The sequence below is a fragment of the Eubalaena glacialis genome, chromosome 11 (genome assembly GCF_028564815.1).
Source record: "Eubalaena glacialis isolate mEubGla1 chromosome 11, mEubGla1.1.hap2.+ XY, whole genome shotgun sequence".
NCBI classification, from domain to species: Eukaryota; Metazoa; Chordata; class Mammalia; order Artiodactyla; family Balaenidae; genus Eubalaena; species Eubalaena glacialis.
The window spans coordinates 8888277-8908317 of record NC_083726.1 but is presented as its reverse complement, the minus strand read 5'-3'; the positions used below and the strand labels follow the sequence as shown (position 1 = coordinate 8908317).

At 53.7% G+C, this 20041-nt stretch overlaps 1 protein-coding gene across 1 annotated transcript in view; it reads left to right on the top strand.

The window, feature by feature from the left end:
* FAM83F (family with sequence similarity 83 member F) overlaps positions 1-10464 on the top strand; it is a 32395-nt gene extending 21931 nt beyond the window's left edge. Inside the window, exons 4-5 of the mRNA XM_061205267.1 lie at positions 2160-2851; positions 8960-10464. Of these exons, the coding sequence (XP_061061250.1) occupies positions 2160-2851; positions 8960-9009 (742 nt within the window). The 3' untranslated portion in view covers positions 9010-10464. The remainder of the gene's footprint in view (positions 1-2159; positions 2852-8959) is intronic.
* Positions 10465-20041: the final 9577 nt, after the last annotated feature.

Sequence of the window (20041 nt, the reverse complement as noted above, 5' to 3'; positions counted from 1 at the left end):
TCAAACACAAAAGACCCCGAATAGCCAAAGCAATCTTGAGAACGAAAAATGGAGCTGGAGGAATCAGGCTCCCTGACTTCAGACTATATTACAAAGCTACAGTAATCAAGACAGTTTGGTACTGGCACAAAAACAGAAATATAGATCAATGGAACAGGATAGAAAGCCCAGAGATAAGCCCACGCACATATGGTCACCTTATCTTTGATAAAGGAGGCAAGCATATACAGTGGAGAAAAGACAGCCTCTTCAATAAGTGGTGCTGGGAAAATTGGACAGGTACATGTAAAAGTATGAAATTAGAACACTCCCTGACACCATACACAAAAATAAACTCAAAATGGATTAAAGACCTAAGTGTAAGGCCAGACACTATCAAACTCTTAGAGGAAAACATAGGCAGAATACTCTATGACATAAATCACAGCAAGATCCTTTTTGACCCAGCTCCTAGAGAAATGGAAATAAAAACACAAATAAACAAATGGGACCTAATGAAACTTAAAAGCTTTTGCACAGCAAAGGAAACCATAAACAAGACCAAAAGACAACCCTCAGAATGGGAGAAAATATTTGCAAATGAAGCAACTGACAAAGGATTAATCTCCAAGATTTACAAGCAGCTCATGCAGCTCAATAACAAAAAAACAAACAACCCAATCCAAAAATGGGCAGAAGACCTAAATAGACATTTCTCCAAAGAAGATATACAGATTGCCAACAGACACATGAAAGAATGCTCAACATCATTAATCATTAGAGAAATGCAAATCAAAACTACAATGAGGTATCATCTCACACCGGTCAGAATGGCCATCATCAAAAAATCTAGAAACAATAAATGCTGGAGAGGGTGTGGAGAAAAGGGAACACTCTTGCACTGTTGGTGGGAATGTAAATTGATACAGCCACTATGGAGAACAGTATGGAAGTTCCTTAAAAAACTAAAAATAGAACTACCATACGACCCAGCAATCCCACTACTGGGCATATACCCTGAGAAAACCATAATTCAGAAAGAGTCATGTACCAAAATATTCATTGCAGCTCTGTTTACAATAGCCAGGACATGGAAGCAACCTAGGTGTCCATCATCGGATGAATGGATAAAGAAGATGTGGCACATATATACAATGGAATATTACTCAGCCATAAAAAGAAATGAAGTGGAGGTATTTGTAATGAGGTGGATGGAGTTAGAGTCTGTCATACAGAGTGAAGTAAGTCAGAAAGAGAAAAAGAAATACAGTATGCTAACATATATATGGAATCTAAGGAAAAAAAAAAAAAAAGGTCATGAAGAACCTAGTGGCAAGACGGGAATAAAGACACAGACCTACTAGAGAATGGACTTGAGGATATGGGGAGGGGGAGGGGTGAGATGTGACAGGGTGAGAGAGTGTCATGGACATATATACACTACCAAATGTAAAATAGATAGCTAGTGGGAAGCAGCCGCATAGCACAGGGAGATCAGCTCGGTGCTTTGTGACCACCTAGAGGGGTGGGATAGGGAGGGTGGGAGGGAGGGAGATGCAAGAGGGAAGAGATATGGGAACATATGTATATGTATAACTGATTCACTTTGTTATAAAGCAGAAACTAACACACCATTGTAAAGCAATTATACTTCAATAAAGATGTTTAAAAAAAAAAAAAAGTATGGGGTTTTGCAGACGCTAAGTGCTCTAAAAATTCAGAGAAGAACTATTAAGGAATGGAATACTATTAACCGTAGTGGCAGCTATAGGTACTACTTATTAAATGTTTGTTTGTGCCAGGTACTGAGCGAAACCTTTTATATTCGTTATTGGACTTTGAGCCTCACAACAACTCTGTGACTGTACACCTTACAAGCCCCATTTTACAAGGCACGCAGGGCAGAAAGCACGTTTGAATCCAGGCCTGACTTCTCTTGCCCTTGCCCTGCACCCACTGCCTGCTTTCTGCATTTGAGGCCAAGACCTGGACCAAGGGAGGATTTGGGTCTGTGGAGGGAGAGCACCCCAGCACGAAGGCAGCAAGGCATCCAGCCTCAGTGGTGGAGCAGGTCGGGCTGGGCAGCGGGGTGTTGAGATGGGCTCGCCGAGGGGCGGCTGGCAGGGCGAGGCTGCAGGCCCGGGCACATGTATGTTGCTTTTCTGTCCCCACGTTCCCAGATTCACCTGGAGTTCCTCCCATGTGGACAGGAACCTTCTCCTCCTCCTGACGGGGCAGAACGTGGAGCCCTTCGACGTGGAGTTCCGGGAGCTGTACGCCATCTCCAAGGAGGTGGACTTGTACCAGCAGCTGGGCCTGGCAGGAGGCGCTGGCAGGCTGGGCCTCAACTACTCCTCCACTGTGGCTCGCAAGCTTATCAACCCCAAGTACACCCTGGTGGCAGGCAGCCGCCACCCACCTGGGGAGATGATGCGCTGGGCTGCCCGGCAGCAGCGGGAGGCCGGCAGCAATGCAGAGGGGCAGGAGGAGGGCAGCAAGGGCGGCGAGTCAGCACGGCGCCTGGAGAGTTTCCTGCACGACCTGGTCACGCTGGAGCAGGTGCTGCCCCCCGTGGAGCCCGTTCTCTCGGGAGAGCTGAGTCAGGATGGCAGGGTGGTCTCCCACCTGTGTGTGAACCTGAAGCCCAGACCCCGGGAGGCCCTTGCCCGAAACAGCAGGGGAGAAGCTGCCAATGGGGAGGCCACCGCAGCCAAGGAGGGCAGGCGCTTCAGCAGCAGGTTCTTCAGCCGGCGGTCCAAGAGGCCCGCAGCGCCCAATAGCACGGCCGGCGCCCTCTCCCCCGAGGCCTTGGCCGAAGCAGAGTTTGTGACGGGGAAGAGGCCCAACCAGGGCTCCAGTGACAACGTCTCAGGTGAGCCCCTCCCACCGGGCCCAGGGCTCCTCAGGCCTCTGGCCCTGGTCCAGGAGCACTGCTGATTCTGCAAGAAGGCAGCCTCCCGGCAGGGAGAGCACATCAGCTCTGGGCCCTGTGGTCCTCAGTTCCCATCCTGCTCTGGCCTTTGCCTGCGTGTGGCCTGGGGCCAGCCACTGCAGGCCGGAGTTTCAGTTTCCTCTTCTCTAAAAGGGGAAAGTGATGCCTGCCTCGCCCAGCTGTTCTGAGGATATGAAGTGCTCAGAACAGTGCTGGGCACGGAGTAGTCTGAGCCTAGGGCTCTGACTCTAGGGCTTGTTCCAGCAAACCTTGTTCCTTGCTGGATCAGTTGTCGTCAGGATCTGACCTGGTCAAACACACCGCACCAATGCCCTGACCCACTTTTCCTTGTTTCTGTTGTAAATAGTTTGACGTGGCTCCTCCCTGTGTTTATTTGATAAGTGGTATTTGCCAGGCTGCTTACTTCTGGGAGAGACTGTTGCTGGTGGTGGTATCTTTCTGGCTGTCTGCCTTTATCTCTTTCTCTGTAACAGTCTCCAGAGTGGCCTTTTCTGGCTGGTGGTGACAGCCAGGGCCACTGCTGGCACCTTTTCTCATGTCGGCATTGCTGAGTCAAAGGGGTTTCCATGTTGGGGTTTCTCCCTCCATGGCTGTGGGGCTTTGCAGCGGTGAGCCTGGGCTCCCTGGCTGGCCAGGTAGGTAAGGGCAGGGACTTACCTTGGGCAGCCTGAGTGCTTCCAGAATTCCTGTGTCCCTCAAGGCCCCAGCTTTGACCTGACATTGGCTGGAGTGCAAGTCTTCCCAAACACTGATGCCCCAGCCCTGCCAGAGAGCCTGACGCACTCAGTCTGTGCCTCTTAAAGTTAGGACAGGCCTGGAGTCTCCGAGAATTTGGGCACAGCAGCAGTGCCAGGGCTATAGCTGCATTTGGCCAGGAAGCATTTATTGAGCGCCTCCGTGTGCCGGGTCCTGCACTAGGTGCTCTCTCTCTCACTTGGCCCTCACAGTAACCACGGAGGTGGCAGATGGAAGCTCAGAGAGGTGAATTAAGTGGTCCCAGGGCACAGTAAGTGGTAGTGGGGCCAGTTCGCAAACCGAGGCCAGGGCCCGTGTACTGTCAGGGAGGGGTAGCTGGGCCCGTCCCATTCCCCCTGGGCTCCCTGGCTCCCCCAGCACCGGATGCTGCTGCTGCTGCCCTGCACCTCTTGTTTGGAAGGAGGGTTGCCATGGTGAACACCTGGCAGGGAAGAGAGGGGGAGGGGCGAGCCCAACCACAAAAGGGGCTCTTTCCCACGCCCTGACTGGAGGTGAAGTAGAAGCTTTCTCTTCCTTCAGCCCCTCACCCTGAGGTGCTGTTTTCATAGAAACAAAAGGCCATTGTCTTATCCCTTCCTGCTTCCTTTAGTGAGTCTCAGCATCAGATTCCCCTGCTTGGATGACTTGAACAGTCACTGACACTTCTGCTGTTCCCTGAGTGTTTGCATGGGGTGCCAGGAGCCAGCCAAACAGCCAGGGACAGTGCCCTGTACCAGCTCGTCTCCTGAGTGCCTGGCACCCTGAGAGAGAGAGTCAGAGACAGAGAGAGAAGGGCAAGTGCAAGAGTGCAGCGGCACGCACGAGGGATGGCCCTCAAGATCACCCTATTCCTGCTCCACCATAAGGAAACACACAGAGTGGCCTCGTCCAGCACAGCCTCTGTGTACCTGGATGGGCATCCAGCCCCGAGGGCCTGGAATTCAAGTCCCTTATGAAACCTTTCCTCTTTCTTCCCTCGAAGGCAGGGCAAGAAGCAGAGACTCCCCTCCCTTTTTATGGCCTCCAGCCTCCCAAACATTTGACTGGTTTAGTGCCTCCTCTCAGGCAGCAGAAGCTTATCAGCAGGACTCTGTGTGCCAGAGGGTCAGGTTCCTGGCAGCATGGGGGTCCCCAAGGTTGGAACTAGCAATCCTAGTACACTGGGAACTGTCATCTGGGAGGAAATCACGTTAGCTATTCCCTTAGGGCCCCATCCAGGGAAAGGATCCCTGTCCTACAGTGAACATTCAGAGCATCGTCAGAACAGCCATCGGATGGATCTCAGCTCCCAGTACCTTGCTCCCCATGCCTTGGACACATCCTTTCACCTCCCCGGGGCTGTTTCCTGGTTGAGAAGAGGAGGGGTTGATCCAGGAAGGGTTCAGGAGGTCCCTTTGAGCTCTGATTCTGACTGTCCTTTCTGTCCCTGCTGCCCTCTTGTCAAGGGAGAACCCAGGCCGATGACAGGGTGGGTAAAAGAGAGAAAAATAGAAAAGCTAAGAGCTGACAGCCTGTACAATTACTTGATAAGAAGTATATAGTTGTCAAACAGCATGCAAATTTTTGCAAACCCAAGCGTGGCCCTTGGGAGAACCTGCAGAAATCCCTTCCTTTGGGTCTGGCAGTCCAGCAGTGGGCGGCCAGGTGGTTTGAAGGCTCACAGCCCCCCCTACTGGTGGAAGCCAAGCACCCTGTCCTTCTGGTTTTTCTCTCAGCTGAGTCCTTGCTCCTGCAAGTGGCGCCTTTCCTGAGCCGGCCACCTGTGCCCATCTAGGAGCTCGGGACTCTGGGGCAGAGATCCAACCTCAGGGACCAGCAGTCACTGGAGAGCCTTGTCAAAAGAGTCAGGGGTCTGTCCCGCTCAGCTGGGCTCAGGAACCTGCATTTTAAACGAGCGCCCCGAGCGTTTTCCCACGTAGGGGTCCTCAGAGCAGCAGATTAGGTGACAAGGCTCTGCCCTCGGGGGCTGCCAGTTTGGGGGAGGGGGTTCCAGGTGATGTCCTGGAACCCCTCCTGGTCCCCCTGGGGAAATCCCTGGGACAAGGCCAACACTCTTGTGCACGGTAAGAGGAGGAAGAAAGGCACAGACTTTGGCTGAGCACCTGGCGTGTGCTGGGTAGACACGGTGCTAAATGCTCTCACCCAGAACCCACAGCCACCCTGCCTGATGACGCTGTTTCAAGACGAGACCCCAGAGGTGCAGAGAGGCGAGGCCCTGTGCCCACGGTCATGAGTGAGAAAAGGGCGGTGGGCTCTCCTGCCTCCCAGGGCCTGCCAGAGCGTTATGGCCATCTCTGGACGGTTAGGGTTGACACCAGCTGCCTACGTCTTTAAAGGCTGTTTGGAAGGGCCAGAGGCCTGAGTACATGACTGACTCCCCCTCCCCGCCCCGTGCAGAGGAAGAGGAGAGTGCCTCTGGGTCACCACCTTCCGAGGGCCCCTGAGCCCACGCTTCTGTTCCCAGAGTTCTCTGAGGTGACTGCAGCCACAGTTGCCTTGCCAGAACTCTCCCAGGTTCCCCTGAGTCATGCGTGGATGGGCCACCCTGGCTGCCAGTGTGGTCTGCCTCCTAGTGCTGTGCTCGCTGGCTCCTGGATTTGGGGACTTCAGATTTGCCTGTGTCATCCCTGGGGTGGAGGTCTCATGAGGATCTCTCTCCTGGAAGTCTGGGCGCCTGCCTGGGATGGAAGGCTGGGGAGGTGCTGCTGGGGTTCAGAGCTCCATAAGGGACCTGTGGGCCTCTAGTTCCAGGGTAAGCCTACTCAACAGCTGTCTTGCCAAGATGGAGTTCCAAAACTCAGTGTCGCTCCTGAGGTCAGACCCCAGCTGATGTTCTCAGGCTGTGCTCTGATTCCATAAACCTGAGCACTGTTACCAGCCAAGGTCTCGGTCACATGGCACAGATGAGGGGAGCTGAGTGGGCATCCTTCGAGGAGCTGATCCCACTGGGCTCCAGAGAAGAGGCAGGCGTCCTTAGTCTCATTGGCAGATGTCAAAATCCCCTGCCCTGCTGGTCTCTTGGGCCTGGCCAGGGCTCCCGTCACCATCTAGGTGAGTGAGGGCACGTACGTCACCCAGTCACCACCCACTGATGCCACTGCAGTTGCTCTTGTTACTAGATTGGTGTGAACCCTTACGTAGCTTGCTGCTGCCTGATCGTTCATTGTTTTCAACAAATGTCTATCTCTGCGGTGTCTGCTCTGTGCCAGGCACGGTCCTAAATTCCTGGTGTAGCGGTGGACAGAGTGAGCTTGCCCCTGCTCTTATGTACTGGGAGGGGGCAGGGAGGGCAAGGACCTTCTCCTGAAGAGTGATCAGGGAAGGCCTCTCTGACAAAGGGGCATTTGAGCAGAGACTTGAATGATGGGAAGCAGAGAACCATGTGGACATCCAGGGGAAGAATCTTCCAGAAGAGGGGAGTGTGAGGTCCTGAAGCCTGTAGGGAGGTGGAGCTCACTGTCCTTGTCACGGCCATCTATATCACTGTCCCCTCTCCTGCCTGCCGAGCCGGACCGGCCAGGTTCTGACCATCGGACCGGGTCCTGATGCTCCAGGCCTTCCTTCAGGCCGCCTCTCCTCCACTTCCCGCCCCTATGTCCAGTCTCACTTCACTGTTTTGTTCCTTTGAAGTTTGACTTTCTCTCATGAGCCTCCTTTGGGCCGCCCGTGCCACATATACTTTGTAAAAAATAGAAATGTGGGGCTGTTGATATATTCTCCTCCACTCATCTGAGCAGGTGTGATTGGCCACAGCATCTGCTGCAGGCGGCAGCGGGCTCCGGTCTGTGTGCCGCGAGAGGGGCGTACTCGAGGGCTTGGTCCTCAGCCCTGCCTCCCGTCAGAGGCGTGGAGGTGAATTCTGAGCGAGAGGCCCGTCTCCAGGCTCGCATCCAGCCTCAGAGAGTGGGTGGGAGTGTGGGGAGCTGGCCACAAACCTGCTCTGCCCCGGCTGCCCCCAGCCCACGCAGCTCCTCCTCCCTGGCCTCGGGAGCCCAGAGGACTTTTCTCACCTGCCTCCAAAATTCTGCTGCCTCTGGGGAGAAACTCGGCATCTGCTCAGTAGGCCAAGCAAGTACAGCAAGCCGCTGAGGACAGGAAGTGGGGACGGACGTGTCCTGCGGCGGCCAGGGGACTGCAGGACAGGAAGGGCAGCGGAGGCAGCCTCAGCACCCGAGGAGGCTGGAGGCTGGAGGCTGACCCAGCTCCAGGCCCTTGGAGCCACAGGGAGGTGGGCACCATCGTCTGGCTCCCCTCCCACCTCCTCGGCGCTCTAGCTGCTCTCGGAACGGCCTCCAGGGAGGCTCAGCTGGACCCGCAGCAAGTCCCAAGGCCTGGGTCCCGCTGGCCGGGCAGGGAAGGGCCCTACTCAGGCCTGTTCAGCGTCTCTCTTGCTAACGGCTCGGGAGAGAAAGCCAACACCACCTCCATGAAACTCACAGCTGAGGTGATAACGGGAAGGTGGTGTGAGTGCCGGGAGATGACCCTGGCCCTGGCGGTGTGGAGAGGAACCGGCAGGAAAGAGGTCAGCGGCCGCCCAGGAGACGGCGGCCAGCGCCCCAGGAGGACTCCCCGCAGCAGACACGAGGCGCTGGCCTGAGGGCAGGAACACAGCCGGCCTCTGCTTGGGATGTAAAGGCAGTGGAAACGGATGGAAGGGGCCTGGGAAGAGGAGATCTGTGCCTCTCCACCCCTTCTTTCCTCTCGGTGAAGGGTGTGCCCCGCGCCCCTAAGCCTGGGGTCCGCGCCACCATGCCTGGCTCCCTCCCGGTCAGCCTACTGGCCCCTCCTGAGGCACCGCTTTGCCCCTTCCACGTCGGCGGCCTGAGTGGCGGGAGGAGCTGAGATGGGGCTCGGCGGAGCGGGCACTGGCGCAGGCGCTGCCCGGCTCGGGGGGCTACTGGCCCCCCTGCCCCCCACTGTCAGGTCGGGCCAAGGATGCCCCTTTGCAGCAGGGCCACGCTGAGAGTCACTGACAGTGACTGCGGTCGCGCTTGTGAGCTGTGACGCAGCATAGGGTATTAGCAACTGGTGAATCGCCCCGCTGAGGTCAGGAGATGGCAGATCCGTGATGCCTCAACCAGTGGTGGTCTTGCTAAGGCTGTCAGGACAGGGAGAATCTTTCCTTTTGCTCTTCTGAGGACCCTACTGACCTGGTTTCAGCAGCTTGGGAGGGAGACAGTGACCCCAGCACCCAAATTTGCGGTGTGGGCGGTGCATAGGAGAGGGGCTGGAGGCCAGCCCAGGGAGCACTTTACCTACATCCTCCCTCGCCTGTGTCCCTTGTCTCTGCAGGTAAAACAAGTTCCAGTCCTGCCAAGGCCAGCAACTGTGTGATTTCGTGAGCTGCGGGCCAGCTGTCGGCAGGACCTGTGGATGCCCCCATCCTGTCCTGTGGAGACAGAGGTCAAACCCTGCACCAATTTGCACATCGGACGCCTACTGGCCTCCTGCCCCAGCAGCCTCCATCCTGGCCTCAGGGACCCTGTATCCCAGATGTGAGGGTCTGCAGCATCTCAAGACAATCACACGCCTCCACAAGACTGTCGTGGCCGGGCAGGGGGTCACCCTTTGTTTACATGAAGTGGAAGCTTGACTAGTGTCCGCTCTCCTTTATGCCCAGCCCCCTCCCTCCACTGGGCCAGCCTTGCCCTGCAGGCCCCCAGGTGGTGTGAGTCCATGTCTTTATACCTTAATGTGATGGGGTCTCCGGGGCAGCCCCAGCCCCCTGGCTTCTCCTTCCCTGGGTTTCCTGGTGCTGCTGGTCCCCCAAGAGGTTTGGTGGAACACATGGGACGAGGACAGGGCTCTGAGCCCGGGATCCAGTCTTGCTTGAGCTTCTGAACTCAAGGTGGAAGATGCAGCGAGGACGGCTCAGGGCTGGCTGCTGTGGCCTTCCTGGCCTGTCCCTCAGGCTCCTGCAGTAGACTCTGAATGGAATGAGGGCGTAATTTGACCCTGCCATTTTGAGAGCCCTTGTGCTGAGGCCTCCTTTCCCTCCCCCAGCACCATCCTGGCAGGCTGTGTCCTGAGTGGTCCGGGCCTCCTCGGCTAGTGCCTGCTGCAAGCCCATCTGGCACTTCTGCTAGTGCCTTTACCTGAGGTGGCTCCCTCCCGCTTTTTGCCTTGATCTGCAGCCCAAAGTAGGGAGAGAGAGAGCCTGGCTGATGTTCCGGTGGTGCTGGAGGCTGGGCCCTGTCACCAGGAGCGCTGGCCCTCCTCCCACCCCAGAGATGGCCCTCAGTCCCTTCACCAGCTGGGACTTACGTGCCTTCTCTAGTTATATGTCAGCCAAAGACCAGCCTTGGCCTCCTGCCAAAGTCAGACTGTATTGAGGAGCCTCAGCCTCCCTGGCTTCTTAGGGACCTGGCCTAATAATCGCCATGATGCCAGGCCAGGAAGACCACCTGAAAATCGCACACCACCCCCTCTTCATGCATGTGACTGAGAGGACCTGCGGAGGGAGTTCTTGAATGGACAACAGAGAAACTGCCAAACCGCAGGCTCTGTGGCTGGCCTTGCTTCCGGCCGGGTGCTGGAGGCCTGGAGAGCCGAGGGCTGCAGTGCCTGAGAAAGCACTACGCTCAGCCTCTCTCAGCCTCCTACTTCTGAGCCAAACTCTCGTCCTCACATCTTTCCTTCTGCAAAACCCTGGGGCACCAGCAGCCCCTTGGGGAGGGAGCAAGGGGGGCACCGAGCATCCTGCGAGGAGCCTGGCCTCCCCGGTGGGTGGTGGGAGCGGCAGGGGAAGGAAGGGTGCACCTGGTTCTTGGGGGGTGAGGGACCCTGACCCACCTCCATGAGCGTCTGTGAGGATTAAACACTTTCTGGGAAGTGCTTCCTTATGCACCAAGGCCTGGCGATGTGGCCCTGCTTGTTCTGGAGGGGAAGGGAGAGGGAGGTGGAAAACGAGGGGCAGGGGTTACACCTCAGCTCAGAGTGTTTGGGTGGAGAGAGCACTCTTGGTGAGCAGAGTGGACACCCCTGGGGCAAGGGGGAGGCCAGAGGAGGGGACCAGCTCCTAAGCGATTGTGCCTCCCTTGCGAGAGAAGCAGGCCCACGGAATCCCTTTCCCGTCTCCTGACCCAAAGCAAGCCCGGTTCCTCCCCTGCCCTCACATGCAGGAGGCTCTGGACTGGAGGTTCCAAGTCGCTGCAGCCTTGAGCCTGGCTGTCCGTCCTGCCCCGGCTTCTCCCTGCACCAGCGTGAGGTCATTCTCACTCTCTTCAGAGAAACCAAGCAGGATGGGAGACCATGTGTTAAAAAGGAAGCAATGCAGTGTCACGGGAAGAGTGCTGGCCTGTGAGGTGGGGCACCTCTCCCCTTCCTTACAGAGGTTTCGGCAAGATGGTCTCTGACCCCCTCCAGCTCTAAGATGCTCGGGAAGAGACGATAGTCCAAAGGTGGCTGAGGATCCTGAAGACCTAAAATGCAGCTTGTCTGCCTAAACTCCAGCCCCTCCGTTCTGCCTCTCGGCTTCTCACTTTTTAGTGCGTCTGCCCTCTGTTCCAGCACTTTGCACATACTTTGTGAAATAGTTTCTCTGTCATCAAATCTCAAGGGGACATCTGGCCTTCCCAGTTGGATGACACGTTCAAGGATGGATCACGCCCTTGGTCCCTCTGCAGCAGCTTCCACAAGGCTGGTAACATCAGAAGGGCTCCAGGAGGAACAGGGATGAAACAGCACTCTGGGTGCGGGGCCTGGCTTCGCTGGCCCCATCTCACCCCACTGCCAAGCTGCCCACTTTCTGAGTCCGGCCTCTGTAGGTTGAGTGCCAACAACTGGCACAGCTCCTTGAGAGGCCGACCTCTGATGAGCAGAGGCACTTGAGGGCTGAGACTCCGGGGCTGCTGCCACCCTAGACCTCGCCCCGTAGGAGCAGGAACCCCAGGACCCCTGCACGGAGCTGGGAAGCTTTCCCTTGACATTGGCAAAACTTCCCAGTCTCATTGTCAGCTGTCCTTGGGGTATGGTTAGCCCTAGCCCTGATCCTTCAGGGGTACTTCTGAGACCGCCTCTGCCAACAGCACTACCTCGTGCCTGTTTGGACCCTAATAGAAAGGCTGGACCACAAAGGCAGCCTTGAGATACGGAGGAAACGGGCCCGGGTGGAGGAGAGGGGCTACGGGGGAGACTTTTTTTTTTTTTTTTTGCTATGACGCTTTCCTCTTTTTAACTTATTGAACACCTACTATATGCTAGTCACCGTGCTAGATGCCTCCCTCAGTCACCTGTAGGTTTCAAACTAAGAAAAGCTCAGGAAAAGGCCCTTTACAAAGTTAACAAAAAGTTCTCCTGTATATTTCGAGACTGAGCCTCACAAAGTTGTGTGATGAGCAGCTTAGGTCTTGCCGCCCCCCTTTTTCAGATGAGGAGGTGCATTGTTCTCCCCAGATCACATGGCACGTAAAGTGCAGATCTCAGCCTGCTCCTCCAGCTCAGGGTTTCCTGCCTTCAATGCCAGTGACACTTCGGACACAAAAGTCCCTGTGGGAAGAGAGGCTGTCCTACACGTGGTAGAATGTTTAGCAGCGCCCCCGGCCTCTACCTAGCAACTACCAGTAGCACCCCTTCAGATGAGACCGCCAAAAATGTCTCCAGACATTGCCAAGTGTCCCTGGGGGTTAGAATCGCCCCAGTTGAGAAAGAGCTCTTTGCATTGAGCCCTGAAGGGCCACGGGCTCCTCCCTGAGCTGTTTTCTGTGCTTACATCCTGCAAAACAGTTCTCTTTGACAGATCTCTTTGGCCCAGAGAGGCTGGCTGACTTGCCAAAGATTTTGCTTTCTGTGACTGACACGACAGCATCTTCCATCTTTGTTCTGGTTACCTTGCTTAGCTCTTGCCCGCCTTGGACTCTGCGGAACAGGTATGTTTATGTGCACACATCTGTCTTACTCCACCCAGAGCCCTGCCACGTTTCCTCCCAATCTGTTCCTCTTCCTTCAGTCTCAGTTAAAGTCCTACACAGAGAGTACCCTTGGACATACCCGTGTGTGCCCAGCAGTGTCCCCACCTCAAAAGGCAGCCAGGGCCGACAGTAGAGAGACTTCACGCTCCTCAACGCGGGCCAGGTGGGGTTTGCTACTTGGGGTACCACAACCACGTTCCGTTCTGACAAAGCCCCCTTAGCAGCTATTGAGCCCTGCCATGCACTGTGCATATAGTTTATCACCTGGCTGTGCACCACCGTCATTCCTCCCTGCCTGGAGGACCCAGCGGCTGTCACTGTGATTGTCTGCACTGCTGTTCCAGTGGCAGGAGGTCTGGTGCAGAACAGGCATCCCGGGCTCAGCAAGCTGAGCCAGACCAAGGTTGAGAGGATGCGCACCTTAGGAAAGGTTGAGAGGTGGCAGGTGCAGATGTGAGAGTGTGCTCAGGGCGAGTCATCGTTGGATCAGCCAGAAGGCTTTGAAAAGTTAGGCAGGCCTGAACTTCTCACCCCTCCTCTGCGAAGCTTCTGCCTTCCCAGCTCTGAACCGAGGAAGGCCCTGCTTCTGAAAGCTTATGCTGCTGCCTGGCACGATAGATACCCATTCTGTGCCTGGAGACCAGGACACTGTCTTTCTGCCTCACTATCGTATCCGCAGTATCTGCTTAATAATGATTCGTTAAATGATTGAACACTTGACAACCATGTGATACAGAGAATAAGTCAGGCTAATCAATGTGGATGGTGTCAGAGGCTCTGCAATTGATCATGACCCTTTCACTTTTGTTCCTGACTCCTGAAATTGTACATGGAAGCCAAACAGGATTTAATTTCTTAAGGACTTTGGAGTCCTTCCTTATCAAATCCTTTCCTCCAGGAAGGCTTCTCCTTTCAGTGCATGTCCTCAGCAGACAGTCTTCATCTCCCAGTCACCCGGTCTCCAGGCCTCTCTGGCTGCTCACGGATGACCCTGTCTGCATGCTTCTTTCAAAGGCTAGCACGAAAGCAGGGGAGGAGGAGATGGGCCTTGAGGTGAGGAAATCTGTCCAAAGTCACCCAGCAAGTCATGAGAAGGGCTAGAACCTGGCTATCCGGACCCTCTAGGAGGGCACTGTCACTGCATCATGTGGCCTGTCCAAGTGACAGCCAGCTGGAGACAAGTTTTCATCAGAAAAGTGGCTAGAAGTTAGGCACTGTCTGCAGCCACTAGAAAGCAGCTCTAGGAACAGATGTTCATGTCATAGGAGACCAGCTAGGACCTGCCACGGAAGCCAGCAAGTGCGTGGGGAGCCTGGAGGAGGAAGGGAGGAAAGGGCAAGACAGGCAGTATGCCTGCAGAGGCTACGGTCCTCTGGCACAAGCAAGGGAAAAGCACATCCCATCCTGTGCTGAGCCAAGAACCGTGCCTGGTGATCCTTATTTCCTGAGTGCAGCTTGGACACCCTGGCTGGTCTCCTCCTGGAAGGCCTTGGAAGTTGGGCGATTGGACAAGGAGAGGCACTTCACTGCGGTACTTGGAAGGCTTTACTCATTTGTTCACTCAGCAGATATTTACTGTGCACTAGGCCTGGGGATGAACGGTGAGGCAGGTCCTCGCGGATTTAGGGCAGCGGGGGGGGCATCCTGCTTGCTGTGATCTTAGCTGAGGCTTGTGGCAGCGAGAGGACAGTGCAGAACGGGCAGGCTCGGGCTGGATTCCCCACTCCGCCACATATTAGCTAAATGACCCTGCTCCACATCCATCCAAGTAAAATGGGGATAATCCTGGTACCACTCTCAAGAGGCCCTGGGGAGTAAAGCACTCAGCACAGTGGCTAACGTAGAGGAGGAGCTCTGTAAAGGCTGATGCCTCCGTTGTGTTATATGGGGGGTTATCACTTCCCTCTTGGGACATTCTCTCCTGGATCCTCTCCCCTGCTCCCTCCCAGTAAAATTGCCACTTTCATGTCCAGTACTTGGCACACCGGCCTAAATGCTCATCCACCTGGAAGAAGTTTCAAGACCCAGGTTTGGAAAGAAAGACGGAGAAAATTTCCAGAGATGCCACTTGTGAGCCCTCAGCTCAGCAGGGCCTGAGTTACGCCGGTGCCCGCTCACCGCCCCACCCCCCCCCCCAGCTCTGTAGGTTTGTTATCAGGGGGCCTGGAAGAGGGCCACCGTCTTATCTGGTTGTGCAAAAGTCCCAAACTTTTCTTGACTGACAGTTTTGGGTAAAAATAAACAATTTTTGTTTGTTTGGAGACTCCTTCATATATAAAATACAAATTAAACCCAAACCAAACAAATAGCACATCAGAAAAGCCTGCCGACCCGCGCCAAGCCACCGGGCTTCCGAGCCAGTCCTGAACCCCCGTGCGGCTCCAGACCCTCAGCTTTCTTCCAGCCCTTTCCTCGCACTCGCCGGCGGCGAGGACAGCCGGCGTCTCCCCGGGTGGACCGGGAGGAGCCCCGGGACCGGCGCGGGTCGGGGCGCAGAGCCCGAGGCTGCGGATCCCCGCGGAGCCCGCGGCTGAGAGCACGCGGGGCGATGCTGACACCTGGCGGCCGCTCGCAGCGCCTTGCTTTCCTCCTCAGGGTAGAGAAAGAAGGCAGAGGCCAGGGCTCGGCAAACTTTCTGTAAATGGCCACATAGTAAATGTTCTAGGCTTTGGGGACATGCGGGGTCTGTCACGACCGCTGCTGCTGCTGCTGCAGCGCTAAAGCCCACCAGTACGATGCGAGTGAGTGGGCGTGGCTGTTCCAATGAAATTTTGGGGACGCTGAAATTTGAATTTCGTCTCATTTTCGTGTTTCACAAAATATCACTCATCTTTTAATTTTACCACCCATTCAAAAAAATGTAAAAATCATTCTTGCTCAAGAGCTGTGCAAAAACAGGCAGTGGCTGGATTTGGCCTGCAAGCCCGGTGGACCCCTGGCCCCGGGCCACTTTCCTCCAGGCTCCCAGCACTAACCCCCAACTGTCACACCTGGGATCCTTCCCTACTTTGCCACTGTCCTGCAAAGGGGACTCCCCCAGCACCCCACCCCCCAACCAGACTGCTGCCGCTGAGCCCTCTTCCTAACAAATTCTGGAGTTGTTAGTTTTCACCCATGGCTATGAACAATCCCCATGGCCAGGCCAGGGCTGGGTCTGACTCTACACAGGAAACTGAGAGAATCTAGGGGGAAGGAGATGTGGGTCTGGCTTCTCTGCTCCAGAAGCCCCTGAGAGGAAAAGGGGCTTGAACTGAGCTTTGAAGGAAGTGTAGACCTCGGAACAGGGGACAGAGAAAGGGGCATCCGAGAGCCGGAAAACTCACTGAGGAAGCAATGGGCATGGGCCCGCTGAGAGGCCACCAGGAAGTTCTCCTGAGGGGACCCCCGGGAGGGAAGCCTCCTTCATGGTATGAATCTCACAACTACTCCAACCAACAGGTATAATTTTTCTCAGCCCTACCAATTAAAAAATGCGACCTTGGACAGTTACTTAACCTCCCTCTGCCTTAGTGTCCTCATCTGTATCTACCGCATAAGATTGTTATGAGGATTGAGTAAGTCAATACCTATATAATTACAGCAGTGCCTGGCACTAGGGCCAGCTTCATGGGCATGCAACTTGCGGGCTCCCATGGGCCCTGCACCCAGAAGGCGAAGGGTCCCACATTTGGTTTAATGCTCTGCTGTTGCTGTCTTGAAATTCTTAATAATTTTGGAACAAAGAGCCCCATGCTTTCATTTTGCACTGCCAGTCCTGCCTGGCATAGCATGTGCTTACAAACTTGAGGTTTTATTATTATCTTAGAGTCTAGAATAACAAATCTGATTCAATACACTTATTTTAGAAATGAGGAAACTGAAGCTCAGACAGTTTACGTGACTTGCACACGATCACACAGCAAGTGGCCTGCAGAATGAAGGCTGGGGACGGAGAAATGAAAATCGCGATCTCAGAGGTGAAGGCAGGACAACGACCCGGCTCTCCACCCCCACTCCCCACCCCCCCGACACCCCCGGAAGGCAACATAAGGAGAGGAGAGAGAGAGACTCCTTAGCAGGAGCTTAGAGAAAGAGGGGATATGAAAAAGAGCATGAACAGTTGTAGAGGTAGGAGGGGAGCTAGCTATTTTGAGGAACCAAGAGAAGATTTTCAGAGTAAAACATAGTGGTGAAGCCATGGAAACAAGGACTAAGAAAGTCTCTTGGATGCTGGCCACAAAGAGGTCATAGATGAGCTTAGAGACATGAGTTTCAGTAGAGAGTTAGGGCTGGAAGCCAGGATACGGAACAGCAGTGGTGGAGATGGCCACAGGGCATTATTTAAGACGCTGAGAAAAGGAAAAAGAGGGGGAAAGGGCAGGCAGGCAGGAAGGAAGGCTATTTTGAAGGGGGTGGGAGAGGAGCCAGATCCCAACTGGATGCAGAGGAAGGACCATCAGAGGCAGTAATTTAGCCAGGAAGAGGTGCGCCTCTTTCCCTGAGTCTGTAGGGAAAAGAGCATGGGGTTGAGCTCATAAAGGCTATGAGGGCGACTGTTCATTTGGGGGCTGGTTGTCTCTCCAGCGGCACTGTGGCGGTTCCGACGTAGACGCCTCCGGGCAACATAGCAGCATGGAAAAGAGCTGACTCATTGGAGTCAGAGGGCCTGGGTTCAGCTGTGAGGTTATTAACTGTGGTGACCTGGGGCAAGTTAGTCAGCCCTTCAGAGCCTCAGTTTCCCTATCTGGAAAATGGGGATAACCATGGTTGTTGTGAAGGTTAACTGCCATGATCCATGTAAAGCCCTCAGTACAGTGTCTGACATACATCGGTGTTCACGAAAGGGTAGCTGTTATTAACAGCACATCCGGTTCTCCTGTGAACCTCCTGGGGGTCAAGCGTTGGCCAGCACACAGGAGGGGTCCAGTGTTTGCAGCTTCCCGAGGAGCTTTTCAGGAAGTGTGGTTGTAAGAAATGAGAGGTGATTTAGAGGCGGCACAGCTTCTGTCACAAGGGCTTTGTTACACAATAAATGCTACCAAACGTAATAAATGCTTATGAACGTATCCTCTGTAATCAGCGCCCTCTAGAAAGTTCCCCTCCCCAACTGCTATTGGCCTTGGCTGTGGCCACACCCACTTCCCAAGTGAGCCAGATCAGCTCTCAGCTGTCCTCTTGTCTTTTGGATTTAGTTCTTTGACAGGGAATCTTCCCATAAGTTTGAGAACCGGAGACTGCATTATAAACACTTCCAAATGTCTCACAGAAATGAGAGGCCAGTGCAAAGGGTAAAGGGAGTTCTCCTGTGCCACAGAAATCAGAGCTGGAGCCGATCCAGCTGGCTATGTCACCCCAAGCTTTTGGGTCATTGCAGAATTGTTTGCAGAAATTCCCCTTGTATTGGATTTTGTCCAGGCCAATGCAATGTGTTCAGGGATCACAGAACAATCTCTCAAGGGAAAAAAGGAAGGCCTGTTGCTTGGAATGGCTTAGAGCACTTTTGGTAGCCATCCAAGGCAGCTATCACTCATTAAATCTGCCTTCCCCTCCAGCAAAAAGCCAACTGTATAGAACACCACATATAGAGCTCTAAGAATAGTATAGCGCTCCAAGAACATACTGCACTTGGCCTGCATACGAGCGTGCAGGGCTTGGCGAGTCTTTTTACTCTCAAAGCTGGGTGTGTTGTAACAAACAAACACACAAAATATTTACCACAAGTAGCATGCAGAGAAGAAACGAGAAAGAGAGCAAAGGAGAGCACCCTAGCATGTCATTCTTTGACCTGGGCTGCCTTTTCAGGGCAGGAATCGACTCCACAGCCACCAAAGCAGCCTGTAAGCCCTCGGGCAGTGAGTACAGCAGACCCCTTTCCTCCCCACCATTCACTGACTCCACACTAGGCTGAGCAAGCCCCTAAGTCCTGTAACAGGTGGTAATTTGTCATTTGCTGCGACAGGAAGTTGAAACCATCATCCTCCACAATAAATATTTAGTTGATTTATTGGCTTTCTTCCCACAAGTATAGAAAGTGAGAACAGGTTCCATCCAAAGCTGCAGTTCTGAGCAATGAGAGCTCTCAAAGTACAGACAAGACCCTAAACCACACCCCACTGTTTGTTGGAAGAAATCCATGTGTGGGTCTATTCATAAAAGAGTCTGGGAAGATATTCTCCTTAATGGCGGTTGGCTCTAGTAGTGGGATTTGAGGGAGATTTTATTTTCTACTTTAAAACTTTCTGTATTGTCTGAAATCTTTACTCAATGTTACTTTTATGATCAGAAAAACAGCAATCTTATTTGGGAATTATTTTCCTATTCTCAAGTGGGCAAACACAACAGGGTTTCTGGCTTCCTGCTTTCTCCTGGGGAAGGAAAGTACAACGAGGTGGAGTGGACAGACCCCTGAAAGCCCTCAAAGGCAAAGGTTATAGGAGGCACCAGCTTTGGCCACTCCTGGATATTCCTATCCTGCTCCCTGCCCCCATAGAGCAAGCATTGCAGGTCATGGCACATCTCCAGTCTCTTGCCTAGGTAATCACAATTTAGCCTTTAGTTCTCCTTATAGATGTCACACCTTCAGGGTAGCCATCTTTGTCTCTCCAAGATTGAGTCCCATGCCCTTCCAAGCCATCTGCACTGTGTTTACCTGTTGGTCACCCCCACTAAATCGAGGTTCCTAAAGGCAGACGTGTTTTATTCATCTGTGCAGCCTCTGTACCTTAGGAAAGTGCCAACAAGCTCCATAAATATTTACTGAATAATTATTTATTGGGGGAACCTTTTATAATCAGAGCAATTCGAGACATACAAAGATGAAAAAGAAATCATTTGTTTTCAAGGAAATTTAAACTGAGTTGGGGAGACAGGTATGTCCAACAATTAACTCTAAAACCAAGCACTAGTTTAAGGGTTAAAAATAGAGTTACAAACAACCAACTATGAAGATAAGGAAGGTTTTGGACACTGACCATTTCTCATTCTTTTTGTTTTCTGGTTCAGAATCCCCATATTGGAATGCTAGTATGGGGTATGTGCATGTAGTTATAAGGATTCAGGTTCTTAGGACCTTTCTTAGAATTTGACTCGTGAATTTTCTTCTGTCCTTCTGCTGGCAGTTGCCCTAGGAATACCTGCCATTTAATCTTAATTGATGTTTGTGAAACACTTATCTTCCTCTGCTGAAAGGCTATAAGTGTTGAGCACTATTACTGTGTTACAGTGGTTTTATTATTAAAGCAGTGCCAATGCGGTTACACAACAGCTTGGATCAGGAGACGAAACAAGGGCAGTGATCCCACTGAAGCTACAGGGGATGGGGATTTGGGATGGTAAAATGTTAATTACCCGAGACGGAATGTGGGCTATCGTCCAGCACTGTGCTCCTGGAGATCATTTCAGTCCCAGAGCCTGGGGCCGGCTCTCTGGCAGTGGGTCCTAAGCACTCTGCCCTCCCCTGGCTGGAATGTTGGATTCACTTTGCTGA